This window comes from Miniopterus natalensis, chromosome 18, assembly GCF_054644295.1.
Source record: "Miniopterus natalensis isolate mMinNat1 chromosome 18, mMinNat1.hap1, whole genome shotgun sequence".
In the NCBI taxonomy this organism is placed as follows: domain Eukaryota; kingdom Metazoa; phylum Chordata; class Mammalia; order Chiroptera; family Miniopteridae; genus Miniopterus; species Miniopterus natalensis.
Window position 1 is genome coordinate 36,996,296 of NC_142098.1, and position 23,174 is coordinate 37,019,469.

Consider the following 23,174-nt stretch of genomic DNA (forward strand, 5'->3'; position numbering starts at 1 on the left):
AGTGTGGGGCTGGCGCTAAACCAGAAGGGGTGCCTCACGCCATTTTGCACGTCCAGAGGCGGGTGTTGGAGGCTGAGGGGAATTGGGGTGGGGAACTGACCCGCACCACCGGCACTCAGGAGCAGCACTTTGTGGCGGTGACCTCCCTGTGGGGGCTTCAGGGGCATAGGGGCAAGCGTGCTCCCCCCCGCTCCCCCAGGGGCAGGGCTGTGGGTGAGGCAGGACTGGAGCAGCAGAGCTGAGTTAGGGTTTGAGGCTGGGCTAGGTTTGGGGATCCAGGCTCAAGTCTGAGATACTGCAAGGCTGTTTGAATAGGTTGAGGGATCCGGGGTCTCAGGACTTGTGTCAGGATATAACTAGTTTTGGAATCTGAAGGTCTTGGGTTTTGTGACTGGAAGCTTTCCTGTTGGAATCCGGAGATCCTAATTTTGGGATCTGGAAGTCATAGTTTGAATTCTGGTGTATCATTTTGAGGGCCTGGGGTCTGATTTGGGAGGACTGAAGCCTCAGTGTAGATTTAGGGTCTAGAATCTTAATGTAGAGTATAAGGTATGAGATGTAGGGTCTGGAGTCACAGTTTGGGACCTTGAGAATTAAGTTTTAGGGCCCATAGCCCCTGAAGTATGGGGCTTCAATTTTAGAGTCTGGGTCTCAGAGTGGGACTCATATGAGATCTCTGTTTGAGAGTTGGAGTCACAATTTGAGAGTCTGAAGTGACAGTTTTGGGGTCCTGAAGTCTTTATTTTAGGATTTGAGGTCAATTTGGGAGGGCTGAGGTTTGCTTTGGAGGGCTTAGATTTCTTTAGGATTTGGGTTCTCCGTGTTAATGTTTGTGGTCTGTTATTTTAATATTAGGATTGGGGTCATATTTTTGGGTCAGAAGTTGACAGTTGAGGTGTCTAGGGTATCTCAGTATTAGAGTTTAGGGTTTTTAGATTTGGAAGGGCTCCTTTTTGGGTTCTAGGTCCTCACTTTGGGAGTTTAAAGGCATAGTTTAGTGTCTTAGTATCACAAATGAGAGATCTCAAACCAGTTTTCAGGCCTGGTGGTCTCCATTTCAGGGTCTGACATCTCATTATTAAGACTGAAATTCTGAAGTCATAGTTTGGGAATTTGCTCTTTAGTTTTAGCTCTGGATCATGACTTAGAGGCCCAAATTTACAATTTGGGATTCATGGACTTCGGTGCAGAGTTTTGGGGTATTAATTTGGTCTCTGGGCCCATATTTATGTGGCTTGGGAACACCATTTTGGGATCTCTAGTGCTCAAAAAACCACCATGGGGAAAAAGAAGGCTGCCTGTCATGCTGCCCATTTCTTCTGGAATCCCAGAGGTCACTAATAAGTCTTTCTTTTTCCCTCTTCGCAGATGTGGGGGCCTAGCAGATATGTGTGTTTCCCTGAATGTCCTAAAGCCAGTTCTCTGAGCTCCAGTGACAGGTAAACACCCCCCCCCCCATCTTCCTTAGAGCTCCAGCCACTCTTGTTGAACAAAAATAGCAATAATGTTTACCGAGCATTTTGTTTTGTCAGAGTCTTTGCTAAGCCTTTTGTTTCTTTGATATGCTTTAATCCTAAGAACAACTCCACAAGGAATATAACCACCATTTTCAAGGTCAGGAATCTTATAGAGGGGGTTTTCACAACAGAGTGAGGGTTGGATGAGTTTTCTCTCTCCCTCCAAAGTCAGGATAAAGAAAAAATAGCCTGCCCTGGATGGTGTGGCTCAGTGGGTGAGCATCATCCCATGCACCAGGACACCAGTTCCATTCCCAGTCAGGGCACAAGCCTGGGTTGCGGGCTTGGTCCCCTGCTGCCAATCAACATTTCTATCTCACATTGAAATTTCTCTCTCTCTCCCCCTATCCCTTCCTCTCTAAAATCAATAAAAACATATTTTTTAAAAAAGAAAAGAAAAAATAGCCAGAGGTCATCGTATCCCCTACTGCCACCTCCATGACTTTCTGTCCATTCACCTCTTCATTCATTTATTAACTCCAAAAGTAAGTTTCTACTTTGTTCAAATTCTCTACTTAGGTACTGTGCTCAGAAGGAGCACTCTGAAGAAAATGAAGAATGCCTGTCCCGCTGCCCATTCCTCCTGGAATCCCAGAGGTCACCAGCAATGCATTGTCTTTTCCCCCTTTCTAGATGTGGGATCCTTGTATTAAGGAAGACCCTTAGTTGCAATGAACAAAAACCTAGCTGAAACCAGCTTAAGCTGGAAAAGGGGATTTATTGGATCCTTTAAAAAAAACCAAAAACTCAGAGTCATCAGACTTGGCTGGTTCCAGGTGGAGGTTAAATGGTGTTGCCATGAAACTGCCTTTCTCGGCTCAGCAATGGTCCATGTTGGCTTCCTCCCCAAGCAGGTTCTCCATTTGTGAGAGCAAGATGGCTTTCAGCAGCTCCAAATCCATATCTTGCTAACCTGACAACACCAGCACAGTCTCTTTCCAGAATCTATTGACTCTGATTGGCCAAATCTGGGTTACAACCCCAGTCCTGAACCAATCAATGTGACTCTGCTTGGCTGGACCTTGCTTCAGTGCTCTCTAGTGGAAGGGGAGGTTGATGGTAGCCTCTCTGAACCCCACGGACTGAGAGAAGGGGAGGGGTGGTCCCCCAAAGGAAACTATTACCAAGAAAGGGGGGATTGGGTGTTGGTCAACTCAAAACAACAGATTTATCAATCATAGTCATACAATAAATACCTCCATCCCATTTTCTAATATCCCTTATCCCTAAATCTGACAAATGACCACCTTCTGTGTTGAACTAACATTTTGTGAGTACTCCCGATGTTCCAGGTACTTTGTTAAACACCTTCCTGACAAGATCAAACTTCCTAGCCACTTGCATTTTATAAATGAGTTAAAAACGGGCTCAGAGAGATGAAAGCAATTACCAAAAGTCACACAGCAAGTGGCAGAGCTGGGAGTTCAGTCTAGGTCTGTCTGCTTTAAAAGCTGAAGCTTATAGCCAATTATTATGCTGCCTCTTGGGACTGCTCCCTGATTTGTTCCACTTCGGGGCAGCTCTAACTCTTAAGTTCCTGTGCATGTTAGGTCAAATTAGGGACCAGGCCTTGGTTTCCCTATACCTAATATGGGGAAATTTGGACTGGCTCTTGGTTAAGGCTCCTCCCAGCTCCCATAAAATAAAGGACCTAGGGAGTGTTTAGGCTGATTAGCTCAGGGGTGAGGAAACCCAGGAACTGGAGTCATTTGTCATTTCAAAGGCCTCTCTGAAGAGGTTACTTTTTTATTTTTTATCCTCCCTTGAGGATGTTTATTGATTTTTATTATTATTATTTTTTTTTTTTTAGGGAGAGAGAAACATCAATGTGAGATTGGTTGCCTCCCATACATGCCCCGACTGGAGATCGAACCCATAACCTATTATGTGCCCTGACTGGGACGACACTCTAACCAAGTGAGCCACCCAGCCAGGGCTAAAGAGATTACATTTAAGATCAGCGGTGAATGGGAAAGAAGAAACCCAGCCGTGTAGAAATCAGGGCAACCAGCTGGGTGTAGCTTGTGGTTAAGCATCGACCTAGGATCCAGGAGATTGTGGTTTGATTCCCAGTCAGGGCACATGCCGGGTTACAGGCTCAATCCCCAATCGGGGGTGTGTAGGAGGCAGCCAATCAGTGACTCTCTCATCATTGATGTTTCTATCTTTCTCTCTCCCTCTTCCTTCCTCTCTGAAATCAATAAAGATGTTTTTTGGGGGTTGTTTTTTTTTTTTATATATCTTTATTGATTTCAGAGAGAAGAAGGGAGAGGGAGAGAGAAAGATGGAAACCTTAATGATGAGTCATTGATCCGCTGCAGCCCACAACCCGGGCATGTGCCCCGACCGGGAATCGAACCCCGATCTCCCGGATCCCAGGTCGACACTCAACCACTGAGCCACGCCCAGCCGGGCAAGGTGTTTTTTAAAAAAACAAAAAACAGGGCAAAAGAACATTCCAGATGAAGGGAATAGTAAGACCCTAAGGCAGAAATAAATTTGGCAGCTTAGAAAAACAGAAAAGGGATCCATGTGGCTGGAGCTGACCTGTTCCCCACAGACCCAAAGGGCAGAGCTGGGGTAAGTGGGTGAAGAGTAGAGAGACTATGAAGAAAGAACTTGGCTAAAAGCAGAACCAGCCAGCAAGGAAAGGGGCAGACTTGGGAGGGAGTGTCTGGCTCTCAGAGGCCCCTGTGAGCAGAGCCCAGGTCATACCAATTCACAACTACTGCCCAGGAGATGCCAGGATTTTGTGATTCTTAGTCACCCTTTTGTTCCCTCCAAAATTTTTTTCTAGAACTTCTCTGTTTGCACAGAAGGCTCTCTTGGTGCTTTGCAAAACTCAGAGTAAACACCCAGGGACTAGAGTTGGTGTGAAACCCTTTTTTTCAGACATGGCCAAATAATACCTAGGCCTGGACACTTTTTCTTCCTTTCTGTCTGTGTTGTTTCTCACGAGGACTTCCAGGGACTCCTCTACAACAGAAGGAATGTGGTGTGCCAAAAATAAATATCAGGAGTAGGCAGGACTTTAGAAATCAGCCTACCTAGTTTTTCTCCTAGAACCCCAACACCCTTGCCCCTCAAAATTATGGTGTCTATCAGGAGGTAACTAGAGACCAATTGCTGATTTTTTTTTTTCTTTCATTCCTTCATTCAGTCGACTAACATGTATAATTTTATAATTTTATGTATTCATAGTGGTTTTGAGGAGATGAACTAATGATGTCATCCCCTGTGTAAACCCCTTTAGTGGCTTCCCATTGGTCTTAGGATAAAGGCAAAACTCTTCTGCACTATGAGCCTACAAGACCCTGCCTCTTCTGGCCTACAGGACTCCTTTTGCCCTATAGGACTCCTTGCTTTCTGTGCTGCAGACACTCCTGCTTTATTTCTTTTGAATTCTCCATACTCCCTTATGCCACAGGGCCTTTGCACATGTCCCTTCTATCTGAAATGTTCTCTTTTGCTCTTTACCTATACATTTCCAATAATCCTGCAGAACAGGTTCTGGCCAGGTTTACTTCCTCAGAGAAAACCTCATTGATTAGGTCAAAGCCACCTATTATAAACTTCCATAACATCAAGCAACACCTCACCTTTATCTCCAACCAGTCAACTGCGTGGGTATGTGACTCACGTAGTCACAGGGTCCTGTGCTTAGAAGAGCCCAATGCTTAGTTTAGTGCTCTGCTCTCACCATCTTGAAATTATCAGTTTTTAAACAAGGGGTCCCACATTTTTATTTGTAGTGCTCCTCCCCAAGCAAGTTATATAGCTGGTTCTGGTCTTAGTTGCAATTTTGTTTGTGTGACAATTTGATTAATGACTTTATCCCTGACTATACTGTGTACTCTAGAAGGGGTTGTATTTGTTTTTTTATATTTTTATCCCTATCACCTATCGCAGTTCCTGGCACACAGTTGGTGCTCAATAAGTAATCATTGAATGAGTGAGATTCTTTTAGGACGTCAGCATTTGGTTAGGAGGGTAAGTGTGTCATTCACACTGCTCCTTCATCTCCTCAAAGACAGTGATTCCGTTCCCACGGTGTCCAGCCCAGGGCCTGGCAGGAAGGGAAGGGAGATTGGGAGGCTTCCTGGGGCAGGTGGCATTTGAACAGGACCCTGAAAGGAGAAATAAGGATTGGTGGAGACAGGAGTGCTTGGGCATTCCTGAGGGAGTAGGATAAGCAATGGTAGTGGTGTGTGATTTAGGAAAGAGGCTCCAATGTCATTGTGTCTCCATCTGTCAGGAGAGGGTATAGTGGTGTGTGTGTATGGGTATATTATGAATTATGAATTCAGGGATTAGATCCCAGAAGTTCTTCATCTGTCCAGGAGTCAACTGCTTTCATGCTCCTTTTTTATCCATTCATTTAGCAAACATGCACTGAGTTCCTGCAGTGTACCAGACCCTGTTCTAGGTGCTAGAGATACAGTGGTGCCCACCACCCAGCTCTCAGATCAGTTCAGGGATCAGAGAAGTTCATGAATACAGGGGCTGGAGGACCATAGCAAAGGTACCTCACCTGTCCTGTGGAGTTAGGGTCAGACAATGGGAGAGAACCAAAGGAAGTAAGAGAATGACTAGCCGGGTCAGGCCATGAGGGGCATTGTAAGCCACGTTGAGGGGTTAAACTTGATCTTTAATAACGGGATGGCATTGAGAGGTTTGAAGCATGTATTAGGCAACTAGTGTATAAGGTTCTGTGCTGGGCAATTTCACACACTAATTTATTTAGTCCGATTGCTAATCCTCTGAGCCTAAATGAATATCCTCATTCCCACTCCACAGATGAGAAAACTGTGGTCAGATTTGTGTTTCAGAAAGATCCCTCTGATTCTACTAGAGAGTATGGATTGGAGGAGGCCAGGTGGGAAGCTGGGAGGGCCTATGAGGATGTCAGTAAATGGGCTAAGGTAGGGGCTGCAGGGATGGAGAGAAAGGATCAGAGGAGGAATGGGCAAGATTTGGTGACTGACTGGACAAGGGGATAAGGGATGCTGTCCAGATGATGTCTGGGACTCTGTCTCAGGTGCCTGGGGTGGGGGACATCCCTAAGATGAGGAACAATGAGACAGGAGGTTTGGGAGTCAGATGCCAAATTCCATTTTGGATGTCCTAATCAAAGATAGTTCTTGTCCCAAAACAGGAAGCAAAGAAAAAACCACACGGGCAAACTCCACGAGTTGGCATTGCTGCTACCCTTGGCCCCAAAGATGAGTAGCAAGAAGTTTACCAAGGTAGGTGGACTGGAGAGGAGGTGGATTTGGGAGGTAGATTTTAAAATATGGGTAAGCAGGTCAACTTCCTTTGTTCTGAGAAATCTAGACAGACCTTTTCAGTGACAGCACTAGATGGGAATTGTTCTGCTCTGAATGGGAATTCTGTGAGCCCATGACTGTGGGATTCTTTCTCACAAAGGAGGCAGGGGGAACTGGGAGGGAAAAATAAGCAAGGAGCCAGGTAAAGGTCATTGCTTTGGGAGTCAACCAGCTATGGGTCCGAGCCCTCCAGCTCCACAACTGCAGAACCCTGGGCAGGTGGCTCAGGTTATGAGCCTTTCAAGTTTCGTGTTTCTCAGCTGTAAAATGAGTAAAGATAACTCCTCCTACCCAGAGATATTGTGAAGCCAAAATGATATAATAACCATGACAAGCCCTGAATAAATTTTGGTTCCCACCCTGTTTTGTGACCTGTGGGTATGGCCTCTACCAGGTAGAAACAGATAAAGCTTCTCTGCATGTCCCTATTGGCTACTCAATAAATGTAGGTAGTGCTGAGCTAACACCTCACTCCCAGTGAAAACAACTTACTGTGAGACTCAGAGATCTTGAAGGCTTTGCAAGATGTTTTCTTGCTATAGTTCCTCTTATTCAGTCACTTATCTATTCATTCATCAGCCATTTATGGGAAAATTGTTGGATGTCAGATATTTTATGGTTGTAACAAGGGGAGGCAAATAAATTTGAGACCCAGTCCTCATCCTCTGGGAACTCAGAATCTGGTCAGGAAGATAAAGGTTTGAACACAGGAGTAACTGATCCCAGCTGGAATGTGCTACTTGCCTCCAGAGAGGTTCAGAGGAGCAGGTGCTTTGGAAAGATTTGTCAGACACTAACCCTAAGCTTCTCCCTGCCTGTCACATTCCATCAGTCCCCAGTCATGTTGATTATCCCCATTAAATATCTCTCATAAGTGCTTGTATTAGTTTCTTGTTGCTAATGTAACAAATTACCACAAATTTAGTGGCTTAAACCAACACATTTATTCTCTTACAGTTCTGGAGGTCAGAAGTCCAAAATTAGTCCACTGGTCTAAAGTCAGGGTGTCAGCAGACTTGGTTCTTCTTGGAGGCTCCAGGGGAGAATGTGTTTCCTTTTCCTTTGCCAATTTCTAGAGGTCACCTATGCTCTTTGGCTCATGGCCCCTTCAAAGCCAGAAGCATAGCATTTTCAAATCTCTCCTTCTCTCTCTTTGCTTCAAAGTCATTTCACCTTCTCTGCCTTTGACCCTCCTGCCTCCAGCTTATAAGGAACCCTGGTGATTACAATGGGCCCACTGAGGTAATCCAGAATAATCTCCCCATCTGAAGGTCCTTATTCAGTCACATCAATCACATCTGCAAAGTCCCCTTTGCCATAGAAGGCAACATGTTCACAGGTTCCGGAGATCAGGACCTGGACAGTTTTAGGGAGAGGTATTCCACAGACCACCACAGTGCTCAGAAATACTGGAGAGATTTGGTACTCTATCTTCGAACATTCAAGTATTTGGTGCACATAGATGCTGTCATAAGCTTTGGGCAGGGAGAGCAGACATGTCTGGGACACAGTTCCTTCTCTGGAGGATGACATTCTAGTCAGGGGACAGGCATCATTTTATCACTGACCAGATGGCCACATCTCCTCATGGAATACTCCCCAGGTGTCAGCCTGATTTCTTTACCATTGATTCTCTACTGTGCTAAGGATCCCTCTTCTTCCCCATCTTCATCCTTCCTTAAGCTTATTCCTGGGGCCCCTTCTCAAAGGAGGAGATGCCAGGAGAGGGAATGCGTGGGAAGAAGAGGAAGGCTTTACAGGAAGAGAACACAGCATGTGCAAAGGGCCAAGGGTGGGAAGCTGAACAGTGTGTGCCAAACACCTGGACCGGGAGGCAGACAGACCTGGCTTTAGATCTCACCTTGGCCACTTCCTCTCTGTAACCTTAGCAAGTCCCATTACACTGAGCCTCCGTTTCCTTAGTGGTAACCACTACCACGCTGGGCCACAATGAAAACTAGCAAAATAGGAACGTGTCTGTCAAAGGAGGAATTCTTTGGGTGGGGACTGGGGTCCTAGAACCTTCCTGCCTCATGTCTCGGGCCCCCACTCTTGTGCATAACCCTAACTTTCTTTTGTGGGCAGAAGGAGATCCTGCAGCACATTCTGCACTACATTCAATACCTCCAGAGAAACATCGATGTGGCCAAGGCCTTGCTCAAATTCCACACCAGCAACAGGGAAGGTGGAATTGGGGGTAAGTACGTTCAGCCCACATTTCCCAGGGCCTGCTACAAGTGTTGTCCTGAGGTCAGGGACCCTGAGTGACTTAGACATTCCAGGCCCTCTTGGATCTCAAGGACTTACAGAGGGACAAAGTCAGAAGAGGGTGTCTGGGAAGACTGTGGGGGAGGGGTCTTGGAGCTGGGCCTCTGAGGATAGTAGAAGGGGGAAGAAACAAGCAGAAGAAACAACCTGAACAAGAGCTTGCAGTCATGAGAAGACACATGTGGAATGTTTGGGCACAGGCAAGCAGTTGGGTGTGGTTGAAGGGACAGTGTAGTGTCCAGATGACAAGCGCAGGCTCTTGAGCCAGATTCTGGCTCAGATACAAGTCATTACCTTAACCTCTCTGTGCCTCCGTTTCCTCATCTGCAAAATGGGACCGAAGCTAGTGCTTCCCTCCTGTGTTTGTCGTAAAGATTAATGAGTTAATACACGTAGGGAGTATTGTAACACAGTGCCTGGAACATGCCAGTCATCCAGCACTCTATGTGCTGGGTGCTGTCATTACTGATGTAAAAAATACACAGGAAAGAAGGGTAGGAGGTGAGGCAGAGATGAGATCCTGAAGTGCTTAGAGTGTTTGGCTGAGGAGGGAGATGAAGATGAGACTTACTGAAGGACTTTAAGCCATAACCGGATTTTTTTTTTTTTTCCAGAAAGAGGTCTCTAACATCTAGTGTGGAGAGTTGGTTATTAAGTGAGAAACTAGGGTCAAGGAGATCAGTGAAGATACTAGTCAGGATGATCCAGTCAGGAGACGATGAGGCCCAATCTGGCACTGTAGCTGAGTATAGACAGAAGTGGGTACATTTGGGAGATGTTAATGAGGAAGAACTGAGAGACCTGAGGGTGACCCAGGATAAGTGGTGGAACCCTCACTGTCTTGAGGAAGGTAGGAGGAGGAATTAGTTTGGGGTGGGGAATATGGGGACAAACTTGGAAAGCACTGAGTCTGTCTTCCCTCGAGGCCAAGGCCCAGAGTGGCCCTGAGGAAACCCCAGGGTTCGCCCTGTACTTTTGCTGCCTGAGTGTGAGACCTCAGACAAGTCTGATCTCCTCCTGGGACCTCAGTTTCCACTTTGTAAAGTTAGCCTATGGACTGTGGCAGACCATCCCCCACCCTGCCAGGATTGGGAAGCATTGTCTGGGAGGATTTGGAATGGCATGAGGGTGAGGGCATCTGACCTGTCTCCCTCTTTGTCCTGTGCAGGGCTGGGCCGGAACTCCTCTGTGGGCTCAGCAAGGCGGAGACACTTCACTCCACCTAGCTCCCCACACTCTTGTAAATCCTGTCTTTGGGGATCCTCTCGGAAACCTAGGAAGAAGCAGCTGACCCGAGCATCAGGTATAAGCTGTCAGTGGAGGGAGAACAGGACGTTGGGGTCAGATGGAAATGGGGCTCCTTCTCCAGGACCATCACACTCCTGGGAGGCCAAGTCAGCAATCCTGAACCCCTGACAAGGCTTTAGAGTCAGACATGCCTGCGTTCAATTTCTGGCTCCTCCTCTTACTAGCTCTGAGACCTGGGGTGGTCACTGTCCTCTCAGCCTCATCTTCCTCATCTGGAAATTGTAGTTCCTGCCACAGGGTGGTCTTAAGGATTAGGAGCCTGAAAATGTATTGTTCAAGCTATGCTTAAGTGGAGAGGCACAGGGTCAGTGTGCAGCAAAGGGAAGCTGCTGTCAGCATTTATTGTCTTTATGGCCAGTAATCCATCCTTGGGCCAGGGCATCAGGGAGCATGGGCATCAGGGAGGAAAGACCTAAAGGAGATACCAGCATCCTGGGTCTGGCCTCAGCCTTGCTATAACTCACTACCTGTCCCTTCTCTTTCCTGGGCCTCAGCTTCCGTGTCTTTAAGATGGGAGTTGGACCTAATCAATGATTTCCAGCCATGGTTGCACATCTGAATCATCCAGGTGCTTAAAAAAATGCTTATGCCTGTGTCTTATACCCAGAAAGTTGGCTTTCAGTGGTCTGGGGTGCAAGCTAGGCTTCAGTATTTTTTCAACGCTTACAAGGTGATTCTAACCTGTAGGGAGGGGAAGGAAGCATTAGACTAAGTGATCTGTAACTGAGGATCTGGGCTTACCCTGAAACACTGATGAGTGACCAGGCCAGGCACAGCTTTGAAATAGGTGGTTAGGCCCAGAGCAAAGAAGACCCCCATCTGAGCCATCTTCTGGTGACACTCAAGCCCCCAGCCCCACCTGCTTTTGTATCTCGGCTGTCCCAGAAAGCCAGAATGGGCCCAGAACCCTTGTTGCTGTCTGGCCCTGGACAAGCCCAAGAAGCAGGTGACCCCATCCCAAGACCAGAAGGGAGGAAATGTGGAGGGGACTCCTCCAAGATGCCCTGATTTCTACATTCACCCCTATGGCTACATCAGCCTTGCCTCAAGGTGACAGAAATGGAAGAAGATCCCAGCTGACATTGCTGGATGTGGCCAAGAACAATGTCTACTGTGACATCTCAAGCTGGTCTTCCCTCACCATTAATTTAGCCAGTCATTTATATACCACTTATTAGGCATCCACAATATCCGGGCACAGTCCTAGCAGCTGGGGCTTCAACAGTGCACAAGAGAGACACTGTCTCTCACTTCACACTATGGTCTCTTTTCCAGTTTCCTTTTCCCTTCAGGGTGTAAGGGTGGGACAGGGTTAGTGCCACCCTTGTGCAAGAGTTGCAGTGGCAGAACTGGGATTAAGAGCAGGGCCTCCTCATGAGACTTCACTTGATGCAGCCAACAATCACTTTAGGGCACCAGATTCAAAAGGTGTGATGGCTCACTCAGCAGAGAGTAGGTGAGAAAGGGGGCAAGTGAAGTCAAACCCTGGAGATATTCTATCCTCTATCCATTTGTTCATTCAGCCTTTACTCCCTGAGCATTGCCTCTCTGCCAGGCCATGTCCCGGGTGCTGGCAACAGTTCAGTGAAGGAGTTACACACTATCACTTGTGGTCCAGAGTGGTCCCAACTTCCTGGGGCCCTGTGGGACCCAGAGGAGATGCCTGACCCATCTGGGGAGGGAGCGCTTCCCAGATCGGCTAGTTGTGTAACTTTGGGCAAGTTACTTAATAGCTCAATGCCTCAGTTTACTTAACTGTAAAGTGGGGGTAATAATGGTACTCTCTCACAAAGGGTTGCTGAACAGTATGCAAAATGCTTAACACCGTGCTGCCTTGGTAAGCACTTTGTGTTCTCTAACATCTTCATCGTCATTATTCTACTTAAGGATTTTATCTTCCTTGCAGCTTCTGATAAAGGAGTGGGATTCCAGAAACCTAGTGGTGATTTGGGTTGCCCCTGAGCCTCATGCAGAGGTCCCAAAGCTTGAGGTTTTCATAGGATGGGGCGGGAGAGGCTGTGGCAGACCCTGACACCTCCTCATCCCTGCATCTGGGAGTCTGGAGTTCATCCCAGTCACAGGAGTTATCACCCTGAATTGCCTCCTTAGGTTGCTGTTGCAAAAACAATGCCCAAGATGATGGGCTTTACCCTGCCTTGGGGACCCAGCAAGGGGCTGAGAGGACCTGTTTTCTCTACAGAACACAGCTCTATCCCAGGTAAGGGAACCCTGAGGGCTCTGAATGGGGAAGACTGAGGTGTTTGGTCTTCAATGGCTTAGGGGCAGTAAGAAATGAGGCTGATTTATATCCTCTGCTGGTGTCTGTGGAAGGAGCACTGCTCTGGGCCCAGCTTTCTGAAGACATCATAAGCTCAGAGGAGAGATGGGCTCCAGCCTCTCACCAGTCTCCCTGCTTCCCTTCTCACTCTTCCAGGTCATCCTTCGTAGTCACACAAACCATGACCACGTCAGTTCGTGGCTTAAAGCCCTCCCTCAGAGCCCAAATATCTTCATTGGCACTTGAGAACTCTGGCTTTAGCTCACTTTGATAGCACCCTCTCCTGCCCCTCACCCATGAATCTTACCCTTAACACCTCCAAATACCTGCCACTCCTCATGGGAACCATGCCCTTTCCCCCCTGGGCTTTTCACCCAGGGGTGGATCCCTCTCCCCTGCAAGCCTGGTCCCCTCACCTATCTGGAAAACTACCTCCTTCAGGCCAATCTCAGTGCTGTACTCCCTCCTCCCCTACTCACCTGTCTGACCTCCCCAAACCCACCATAACTGAGTGGTCAGTGCCTGATTACAGCTGCCTCTTCTCACAAACCTTGAAGCTCTGTGAGGGCAGCACCTCAAACTGACTAAGCTTTCTGCCCCCAGCACCCTGCCAGTAGCCAGCACAGAGGGATCCCTGTCTTCCATGGGCAACACTGAGTCACCCAATGGAGGACAGCTCACCCAGGGGCACAGCAATTCCTAGCCTAGGGCTCTGGCTCAGGCTCTGCCTCTTGAATTTCACCTCTTGCAGGTACAAGCTGGTGTTCTATGATTCTAGCGAGGAAGTGGACAAGGAAGCCCCAGATGCTGACCCTTGGCTTCCTGCCTGGACCCCCGAGGACAGCCCCAATGGTGACTGAAACTCTGTTTCCTTCTTTATAGGCTGATGTGGGCCTTCTCGGTGCCTTCCTTCTGAGGATTTCAGTGGAAGGGAGGGAAGTGGGAAAGGGAATGAATGTCTGCTAAGCACAGGGATGGCAAACACACAGAGTATCCACTGGCACTAGCTGTCGGTTGCCGTGGCAGACATTGCTAATCAAGCATCACTGTTTCTGGTGATCCCAGACACTACCTCAGAATCTTTCTTAACACAGAGCTCCAGGTAGCTACAATCATTCTATCAGATCTGGCACATTATGATACTTATTTTTTTGCCATCCCTGACATAATGCCAGGCACTGTGCCTCTTAATTTCCTCTACCAAGCACTCAAAATGAGCAGTTGACAGTCATCTTTCCTTAGTGTCTGGTACCATCTCCTCAAAGCCAGCTGGGGGAGAGGGAAATTTGTGACCATACCCCCAAGCCTGATGTTTCCTTTTCAGGGAGCCCACTGGCTTTGGGGCCTCCCCAGGCTGACAACTGGAGTGTGATGGGCCACCCGAGTGAGATCCTAGGTCTCAGCCCTTCCCTCTTCAGCTCCCCAGGGAAAATGCTGCCAGAACAGATCTTGGAGGATGGCAGCGAGTACCTGACCCAAGGTGAGCATGCAGGGCTGGACCTGATGCTTGGTTCATTCAGAAAACAGATGGTGATGCCCACCAAGTAAGTGCGCAGCCCTGTGCTGGGCAGTTCTGGACACCCAGGGATGAATGCCATCTGGGCCCTGCCTCGAAGAGCCCAGAGCCTAGTAGAGTGGAGCCCCAGGCCAGTGTGGGGAGTGGGAGGCCCCAGGAGCCTGCAGCAGGGACCCACTTGCTCTGCCCAGGTTGGAGGTGGCCCAGGGGAGCTGGCTGGGAGCTAGATTTGGACTTAGGGGAGGAGATCCAGGAACCTAGAGAGTGGCACTCTGGCTAGCAGGCTGGTGGGACAGAGGCCTGGTGCACTGAGGGAGACATTTATGTCCCAGCCAACTCTCTGGCTTCTCTCCCTGGCAGCTCTCTTTGAAGAAGTTTTCTTAGATCCTGTGTCTTCACCTTCTTCCTGGATGCTGGAGGTACCACAGAAGAAGGTAGGCATCTCTCCACCCATCCATCCATGGACATGGCCATCCTTTCCACAGGTATCACTCACCTGCTTGATTCACTCACCCATCCCCTAGACCTTGTCAGAGACTCATTTGCTCATCCTTTGAATGCTCACTGCTGGCCACCAGGTATCTACTCTGTGCTGGGCACTTGGAATGAACTAGACACAAAGGATGAAAGCTAAAAAGCTGCTAGGTACCCATAAAAGACCCCATGTAATTTTACAACTGCTCTATGAGACAGGGTCTCTGTGATGACCTCATTCAATAGAAAATAGAGCAACCCCAGGAATCCTCAGTTGGAAAGAGCTCCTTCCCAGAGCCCCTGGGTGACCTCTGTAGCTACTGTCTGCTCCAGGAGCTCACTGTCCAAAGGGGCAGCCCCAACCCTGGTCTCCAAACTATTCTTTCTCCCGTATGTGTGTGTGGGGTTGGGGCCTCTGTCTCAATGAGTAGTTGAATGGGCAGTAAAAGCAAAAATAGATACCCTTAGTGGAGCCCTTAGTAAGTGCCAGGCACTGAGCTAGGTGCTTCTCAGTCCTTCAAGACAAGCAGTGAACACTATTCTGTAAATGAAATTGATGCTTAGAGAGGTTAATACTTGCCCAGGGCATCATGGCTACCATGTGAGGTGGTAAACTGATGGGATTAAGAGGTACTGCCCCAGAATAGGAAGCAGAAGACCTGAGTCCAATAGAGCTCCTCTCTGACCCCTGTGGGAACTTGGGAACATTTGTTTGAATATCCAGGGGGGTGTTTGGACAAGGTTGTCTTGAATCTGAGCTGTTTCTCATGCTCATTTCCTAGGAAAGCAGTGAATTGGAGCAGGAAGAGACACCACTGTCTCCACTCACATCCCCTCCACCTTTCTCCTTCACCTCCCAGGACACACCCATTGAGGCCCCCGAAGACCTTCCTGACTCCCACAGCTTGTGCCAGTCCTCAGTGTCACTGGACCACCTCTCGCTGAGTGAAGACAGCCAGGCATCATCCATCCCCAGCTCTGAGGATATGGACACCGACAATGACACAGAGTTGGTGTGGAGGCAGCAGGTGAGGGTGAGACAGCCATTGAGGCTGGTCCCACCTCTCCTGCCCGCTCTCATCTCTCTGCCCCCTACCCAGGATGCTCAGGCCGACCCTGAGGACCTGAAGTCCACGAGTGATGAGGATGGAGACTACACTTGGACCCCCACCCGGCGGGTCTCGACCTTGCCCTCAGCCAGGAGGAAGACCGGGAAGGGCCAAGCAGGCAGGGGCCCAGTGAAGCCCAAAAAGAAGAAAGCCCCCTGCCCCACTCAAACAAAGAAAAAGTGTGTCAATGGCTTCATCATGTTCTGCAGGATGAACCGGAAGCAGTACATCCGGTGGGTGGGGGTCCTCTTTGGCCACCTGATCCCTAGAGCATGTTGCCCCGCTGCTGTCTGACACATTGGGCCCATTCTCAGCCATACTCTCCCCCAGCATCTCACCTGGCCCCAGAGCATTGATCAGGGCCTGTCAATTGTAAGCAGCAAAACCCACTTCAGACTTAAGAAAAAAGGAAATTAATTGGCTTATATAACCTGAAAAAAGGGAGGGGTTGATTGGGTTCAGATGTGGTTGATCCAAGGGCTCACCGGATGCTGTCTGGAACCCTTGTCCCTCTCTTGGTGCCACTCTCTTCCAAGGGCTTCATTCTCAGGCAAGGGGGGCTGGGTGGGGCAAGGCCACCCCTGGGAAGTCCAGGCTCATTTCCTGGCTACCATCCTAGCAACCGTATGAGAGGAGAGCTCCTTGTGTCTAAGGTTTCAAGAAAAAGTTCTTGGGTCCGACTTGGTAGATCAGGAGCCCAACCCTGAACCCATCATTGCCAGCCTGAAGCCAAGGGATGGGAGGCCCGCAGGCCACAGCAGAGAAGAGCTGGTGCCCTTACAGGAAGATCCAGGGGCTGATATTGGGAGCAGTGGACACAGGACCCCTACAGGTCTCGGGACACAGGTGTCACCGTCCCAACAATTTAGTCAGCCCCCTTTTTAATGCCTCAGCTCCAGGGTGTGTAATGGAGGCCTTTCAGGATATCTAACATGGGTAGGAAAGATCTGAGTTCTCAAAGGGAAAGTTGAGGCTCTGAGAGGGCAAGGGAGCTTTCATGGTCAGGTCAGACCGTTGTCCTTTGCCCAAGCTAGGCTGCCCTGCAGGCCTCTCCTTACCTCCTCCCTCCTGTCCCAGAGCCTGCCCGGGGACCGCATCCACGGCTGCCACCAAACAGCTGGCCCAACTCTGGCGGGAGATGACTGAGCAGGAGCGGAGACCATATAGGTGAGAAGCCCAGCGGCATGGTGCTGGAGCAGAGGGCCTCCTGCTCCTCAACCCTGCTCTGCTTGTCAGAGCCTTGAGCTTCATGAGAGTGGAAACAGCTGGGAGTTTACTGGGGTGGGAGATTTGGGCGTTGCAAACTTTTATGAAATATTTGGGAGTGACAGAGGTAGAGAAGTGGTCCACCTTGGAGCTTAGAAGGGTAAATAGCTTAATTTGGGATTTGAACCCCACTGCCCTAAATTTCTTTTGCCCTCTCTGCCACAGGGAGTTTCTCAAAGCAGGAAACTGGGTCTTCCTTTTCGCTTGGCTTCCTCCTCTCTCCCCTCTTCTCTCCCCTCCCTTCCCGAAACCCCCTCCTCTTCACCATCTATGGAGCTGCCACCTGCCTGTTTCTCAGTTGGCCCTTGAAACACACCTCTGTGTGCACAGATTTTAACAGGAGTGTGGGGCTTCAGCAAAGAGCCCTTGATGGAGTCCCACTGTAGACCGGGACTTGGAGGCCTAGAGGTTTGCCCGCCCTGTGGGACCAAATAAAGCCCTGGCCTACCCTTCAGCTCAGGCTCTGGCCACTACTGGGGCCAGAGCACTAGCGGTGAGGCAGAGAGCCTGAGAGGCCAGTGAGGAACCCACCTGTCCTACTGCCTCCCCGCAGCATCAAAGCTCGAAGGTTCAGCCGCCAGCACAATCGGATTGTGAAGCAGGAAAGCTCCAGCAGCGAGGATGAGGACTGGGGGGTACCCAAGCCCTTCTACCAGCTGCTGGCAGACAGGGCCCGCTGTTCCTCAGAGTCGGCTTCTCAGCTGCCTTCTCACCACAAATGAGGGTAACTCCACCTCACCTCTTCTCCCTCATCACCTTGCAGCTCCTACAGCTTGTTTGAAACCAGGAACCAATGAAGATGTTGCCCCCTCCTGGGCCTCAGCCCTGATAGGCAGGTCCCCTTCACCACTTCCCATGGGCTGGGAGGGGGCGGATTTATTGACCCCATAGCTTTGTGTATTTGCCTTGTACGGGGGCAGCTGAACTCTGCCCTTTTCACAGCTCTTTTCTACCCCCAGGAAGGAAGCCCTGAATGAAATGCAGGGAGAAGTTAAGGAGAAAGGGCTCCCCTCTGACCTGCTTTTGTCCACCCCAGAATCAAATGGTTTCAACCCTGTTCATTCTCACCTTATCCTACTCCCTCCCCTGTTCTATTTATAGATTATTTATTGTTGCCAACAAAATAAAGTGGAACCCTTGTTACCAGCAAGGGAGACTAGGGAGGCTGCCCTGGTCCCCTGCTCCCTCAGCCCTGGGGGCACTCCTACCCTGGATCTCGAAGTCACAAGGTCTGTAGTTTGAAAGAAACCGCACTCTCTGCACCACAAACCTCACTTCCAAGCTCATCCCCCTCAGGGTGCAGTGATCAGAGAGCTAGAATCTCAAAATGGGCTTTGTGTGGTTCAGGTTTTTCTTTGGGCAAGTTATTTGGAAAGTAACCCACACTCCTGGAGGCTTTCGTTGTCTGTTAACTTTAATTGAAATGTAAGCATAACATGTCCTAGAAAAATAAAGATTTAGGATACAAACTAGACACGGGGGTCAAGGTTGTCCCACGGGTGAGGGGATCTTTGGTCTGGGACTGGACATGATAACAAGGGCTGCAGTCCAGGGGGAGTTAATTGATCCTCGCCCAGGCCTCCCCACACCTGCATCTTGTTGCAGCAGAAGGGCCCAGCTGGGAGGCTGTCAGTCCCTGGGCAGAGGACTGCCGGTCCTCCACCCTTGGATTCCAAGCAGTTCTGAGAACTCTGGAGGTCAGTGGAGCTATTAATAGTGTTTTAGGGAGTGATAGGGAGAGGGCTCAAGGGGATTGGAAATCCAGCCATTTGGCAGGGTTTTCAGCTCACAGCTCGTACCAGGTCAAGGGGGGCAGAGCCCCTAAGTCAGGACCCCCAGGTCTCCCCATATATATGGGGCAGAACAATGAGAGGTCTGTAACAGAGGAGGCTTCCCATCCAGAGGGACGGTGCCCCTGGATAGGGAGTGGACGGGGGTGAGCCCCCCATAGGTCCAGGGCTTGGAGAGGTTAAGCAGCTGGAGTTGGGGTGTAGTGTGTGTGGAATCTTCATCAACAACTGTGTTTCTGAAAGGTTCCCTACTCCCAGCTGTCCTGGATCTCAAGCACCATTGTTAGGAGAGGCAATGAGGCCTGGCGGGGTCACAGTTCCAAGGGCTCTTCCACAGGCACTGACTGTAGCTGGGTCAGGACCTTGGTCTCAGCTTCCAGACCCTCATCAACCTCGCCCCCTGCCGTGGCCCCCAGCAGCAGCCCCTCAGGGTCAGGGTCTGGGAGCCTCAGCACAGTGTGGGGGGCCTGTGTCCCCAGCCCCTTCTCTGCTTCTAGCAGCCCCTCTGTGCCTGTGCTCAATTCCAGTCCTGATGGCCAGATGGGCACGGCTGCGGGTGACAGCATGAGGCCCTCAGGCGGGGGTGCAGGGAAGCCAGCCAGGAGACAGGAGGAGTCTGGGGAGAAGGGCAGGCTGGCAGCAATGGTGGCAGCAGGGGCAGGTGGTGGCTGTGGCAGCTGCTGTGCAGAAAGTGTGCCTAGGGCATGGGTCTCTGGGAGAGCAGGGCTGGGGGCCACGGGGAGGGCTCCTTCAGGTACTGAGATGGCTGTGTCTGGCTTCAGGGGCAGGGCCAGGCTGGGGCCAGGTGGCAGAACCTGGGAGACCAGCATGCTGGTGGGGAAGGTGGCAGTGAGGATGATCTTGCCCTGCTGCACTGCCACACCTGTCACAATGGGGCTGCCAGACACGGGGTTGGCCAGGAGGAAGTTTCCTGTTGAGGAAAGATGGGGAGGTACAGGGTTAGAGGGGGCAGCTGGCCAGGCACAGAGGTGGTGATTAAGCTGCTGGAGGGCAGGAGGAAGGAGATTAGTCAGAGGCAAACCGATTCCCCTGAGTGGAACCAAGTCCAGGTGGCTTGAGCCCCCACACAACCTGGCACAGGAGGTTTCTGGAACATAGCAGGGATGAGCTACCCCCACCCCCAAGACCACCAACAGCACCCTCCCACCCTGAGGTAACTACCCTTCACCCAGGCTGGAGGGAGGCAAAAGGCGGTACCTGGGGCAGTGGCAGAAGGCAGCTGCAGAGCAGTCACGCCCACCCCGGAGTTTATCAGGTGCACATTGGTGGGGCCCGCTGCAGCTGCCACCTTCACAGGGCTGCCTGGCCCAGCTGCCAATAGCTGCAGTGGCCCCACAGCCTGTGGCAGGGTTACCACCTGTGAGGTGGGCACCACCTGGGGCAGGTTCAACAGTGGGGAGGTGGGGCCCAGGCCTGCAGGGTACCCAGGGGGTGGGGAAAGTGGCACCACTTGTGGAGCAGCCACAGAAGGCACTGGTCCTGGGGGTAGAGGAAAGGCAGCAGCTGGTGGGGGACCAGGCACCACTTGGGGTAGAGGCCCTGGCACCTCCTCTCCAGGTGGTCCCAAAGCAGCCACCTGGGTCCCCTTGGTCTCAGGGGCCTCAGGCTGAGCCTCCTCCAGTCGAACCTCCCCGGTCTGAGGGTCCAGAACCAAGGAGGTCTTGCCCTCGCTGGGACCCGGGGGACTAGGTTGTGGTGGTGGGGCACCCCCACCCCCTGTGAGCAGCAGGGGGCCCAGGCTGGAGGCTTCACCCAGGGCCAGGCTGTTGATGATGACAGGGCTCCCATTGAGAAGCACTGCTGGTGAGCTGCTGGCAGCCAGGAAACTCCCGTTCACCAGGATGGAGGAAGACGCAGGGCATGGAGCAGGAGGGGTGGCCCCAGCCAGGAATATGGAGCCCTGGGCAGGCGCCTCTGCGGCCACTGGAGCCACCCCCCTCTCCAGGTCCTCAGGACTGCGGCTGGACTCATCCTCAGTAGTGGGGTTCCCATCAGACTCGCTGTTTGGAGAAAGGACTGAGTTGTGGCCCTGAATGCTGTTTCCCCACTGGCCAGCCAGATTCCTGCACAGAGCTGCAGGAGCCTCCCCATCTTTCCCCAGCCCCAATTTTGGGGACAATGCCTAGGGGTTATGAGACCTCCTCTCTGAGACCACCTAAGGACCCCAGGGACAGAGCCCCTGCAAGCCCTGCATCGACACCACTGCATAAAAGCTAAAGACCAAATCGGGAGGGAGGAGGCCAGAGCACCCAGTCTGCCCCAGTCTCCTGGGTCAGGCTGAAAGCAGCCCAGTGGCTTTGGAGAGCGAAGAGGCAGCAGCCCGCAGAGCTCCCGGTGCCCTCCTCCCAGGGCGTCAGAGAAGGGAGTGAGAGGCTGGCGCGCAGGGTGGGAGGGGAAGGGCTTGGGTTACAGGGAAACCGGAGCTGGGGAAGGTTCACGTTTCACAACAAAGACAGACGACGGACCACGCTGTTTGGGCCCTGAGGGGGGGGCGGGGAAGGGTGTGTGAGAAAGAGCCGAGGTCCAGGTAGGGCCCCGCAGCGCAGCAGCCAGAAAGAAGCCCCGACGCCGGGTGGGGTGGACAAAGGCCCCTCCCCCTTTCCCTGTAGCCCCTTTTTCTCACTGCCTCCCCAGTCTAACCACCCACACGGATGGGATCTAGGATGGGGCCGTGAGTGGAGCTGTGGGAAGAGGCCTCCCAGCCTCCGCGAAAGAAGCAGAGATGCTGGGGAGAGGGCCCCGGGAGTGTGCCCTTTGCATCCACTCCATTCCCCGCGCGCGGCGGGCGCCAGAGGGTGTGAGTGGGAGGCTCTGAGGAGTTCGCGCTGGCTGCAGCAGTGGCATGCGGGAGAAGGGGGCTGGTGGGGAGCACGTTCCTAGGAAAGCGGGACCTGTGCTGCCCAGGTCCCCTCACCTCTTGCAGGGCGCGCCGCCGCCGCCCCCAGTCCGGTCGCGCTGTCGCCGGTTCTTGAACCAGTTGCTGACCTGAGTGAGCGAGAGGCCGGTCAGCGTGGCCAGGCGGCGCTTCTCGTCCGGTGTGGGGTAGCGGTTGCCGCGATAGCAGGCCTTGAGCGCGGCGCGGGAGCGCTCCTTGAAGCAGTAGACGGTCTCCTCGCCGTCCCAGATGGTCTTGGGCAGCGGGAACTTCTTACGCAGACGGTACTTGTCCACTGCACCCAGCGCGCGGCCCCGGGCCCGCTCGGCCTCGTGGTAGCGCGCGCGCAGGTAGAGGTCCTGCAGGAAGGCGTGGTGGGCAGCGGGGAAGGGGCGGCTCTCCAGCAGCCGGTAGAGCTCCGCGTACTCGCCCCGCTGGAAGGCCACCAAGGCCCGAGCGCGCAACACCGGGTCGCTGCCACGTAGGCGCTCGGCCGGGGGCAGTGCGCCCAGGAAGCGGCTCAAGCGGCCGGCATGGCCCGCCTGTAGCAGCGCCTCGCAGACACAAGCCACCTGCTCCGGCGAGAAGCGGAGGCCCGTGGGCGGCTCGGCAGCGGCCTCGAGGGGCGACCCGGGGACGCTCGGGGACCCCGGGCCCTCCGCTCCCGCCGCCGCTTCGCCCGCCCCGGCCCCGGCCGCCGCCGCCGCCTCACCCTCGGCCGCCTGCAATGTCTGCAAGAGCTGGCGCGCTTCCTCCTCCTCCTCTTCGGTCGCTGCCGCCGCCACCGCCTCCCCCCCAACCGCCGGCCCCGCGCTCTGCTCGGCAGGCAAGGTAGCCATGTTTTGCAACTTTGGGAAGTTCCTCCCTCCTTCTCCTCCTCCCTCGGGCTTTCCCCAGCCCCCTCCCCCGCCCGTCCCCCTCTCCGCCTCCCCGTTCGCGCTTCCCGATCTTCTCCCCCAGTCGACCCTGCGAATCCCCCCCTATGCCAGGCCCAGCGCCCCAATAGGGTCTCTCTCCCAGTGTCTGTGTGTGCCCGTTCCCCTCTTCGTCTGTCCGTGATTCTCCCTTTGTTTTCCCTCCGCCTCAGGCCGCTCTTTTTGCCTCCCCCCGCATGTGCTTCTGGCTCAGGGCCTCAGTTTCCCATCGGGACAACGGAGAAGCTAACGGGCCGTCCGGGAGAGCTAAGGGCGCAAAGCCACCTCCACTCCGAGACTGAGCTTCAGTATGCCTCCGTCTCCAGGGTCCTCTGAAGGCCCCCACACTCCCCATCTCGGCCTGCGCTCCGCCCCTCAGAATTCCCGGCTCCACAGGGGGGCGGGTCCGACAAGGAGAAGGGGCGGGCGAAACAGGCTAGAAAGTTTGCTGTAACTTTTCTGGAACTTAAGTCCCTGGAACGGATGCGCGTGGCCTGCGCAGGCGCAGTAG

General features: G+C 52.2%; 2 protein-coding genes across 2 annotated transcripts; one reads left to right on the forward strand and one right to left on the reverse strand.

Annotated features, from left to right (window-relative positions):
- The first annotated feature begins 1,368 nt into the window (after window positions 1-1,368).
- Window positions 1,369-17,785, forward strand: MEIOSIN (meiosis initiator). The gene is made up of 16 exons (XM_087827439.1): window positions 1,369-1,439; window positions 2,037-2,114; window positions 6,673-6,763; window positions 8,930-9,041; window positions 10,281-10,415; window positions 10,716-10,724; window positions 11,314-11,470; window positions 11,696-11,715; window positions 12,530-12,638; window positions 13,450-13,550; window positions 14,023-14,178; window positions 14,575-14,648; window positions 15,564-15,716; window positions 15,789-16,030; window positions 16,875-16,964; window positions 17,617-17,785. The coding sequence occupies exons 1-16, from the start codon at window positions 1,369-1,371 to the stop codon at window positions 17,783-17,785; spliced, it is 1,767 nt and encodes a 588-aa protein (XP_087683565.1).
- Window positions 17,786-18,459: 674 nt separating this feature from the next.
- On the reverse strand, window positions 18,460-22,639 carry SIX5 (SIX homeobox 5). The gene is made up of 3 exons (XM_016212545.2): window positions 21,789-22,639; window positions 20,072-20,874; window positions 18,460-19,784 (listed from the first exon to the last, which is right to left on the reverse strand). The coding sequence occupies exons 1-3, from the start codon at window positions 22,586-22,588 to the stop codon at window positions 19,165-19,167; spliced, it is 2,223 nt and encodes a 740-aa protein (XP_016068031.2). The 5' UTR covers window positions 22,589-22,639; the 3' UTR covers window positions 18,460-19,164.
- Between the last annotated feature and the right edge of the window lie 535 nt (window positions 22,640-23,174).

Bases quoted from the DNA above. Each gene is read 5' to 3' on its own strand.
- SIX5 (XM_016212545.2), bottom strand. From the start codon at position 22,588: ATGGCTACCTTGCCTGCCGAGCAGAGCGCGGGGCCGGCGGTTGGGGGG. The intron at 20,875-21,788 runs GTGAGGGGACCT...TTCTCCAAACAG, and splicing joins GGCGGCGCGCCCTGCAAGAG to CGAGTCTGATGGGAACCCCA. The intron at 19,785-20,071 runs GTACCGCCTTTT...TTTCCTCAACAG, and splicing joins GCCTTCTGCCACTGCCCCAG to GAAACTTCCTCCTGGCCAAC.
- MEIOSIN (XM_087827439.1), top strand. From the start codon at position 1,369: ATGTGGGGGCCTAGCAGATATGTGTGTTTCCCTGAATGTCCTAAAGCC. The intron at 15,717-15,788 runs GTGAGGGTGAGA...CCCCCTACCCAG, and splicing joins AGTTGGTGTGGAGGCAGCAG to GATGCTCAGGCCGACCCTGA. The intron at 16,031-16,874 runs GTGGGTGGGGGT...CTCCTGTCCCAG, and splicing joins AACCGGAAGCAGTACATCCG to AGCCTGCCCGGGGACCGCAT.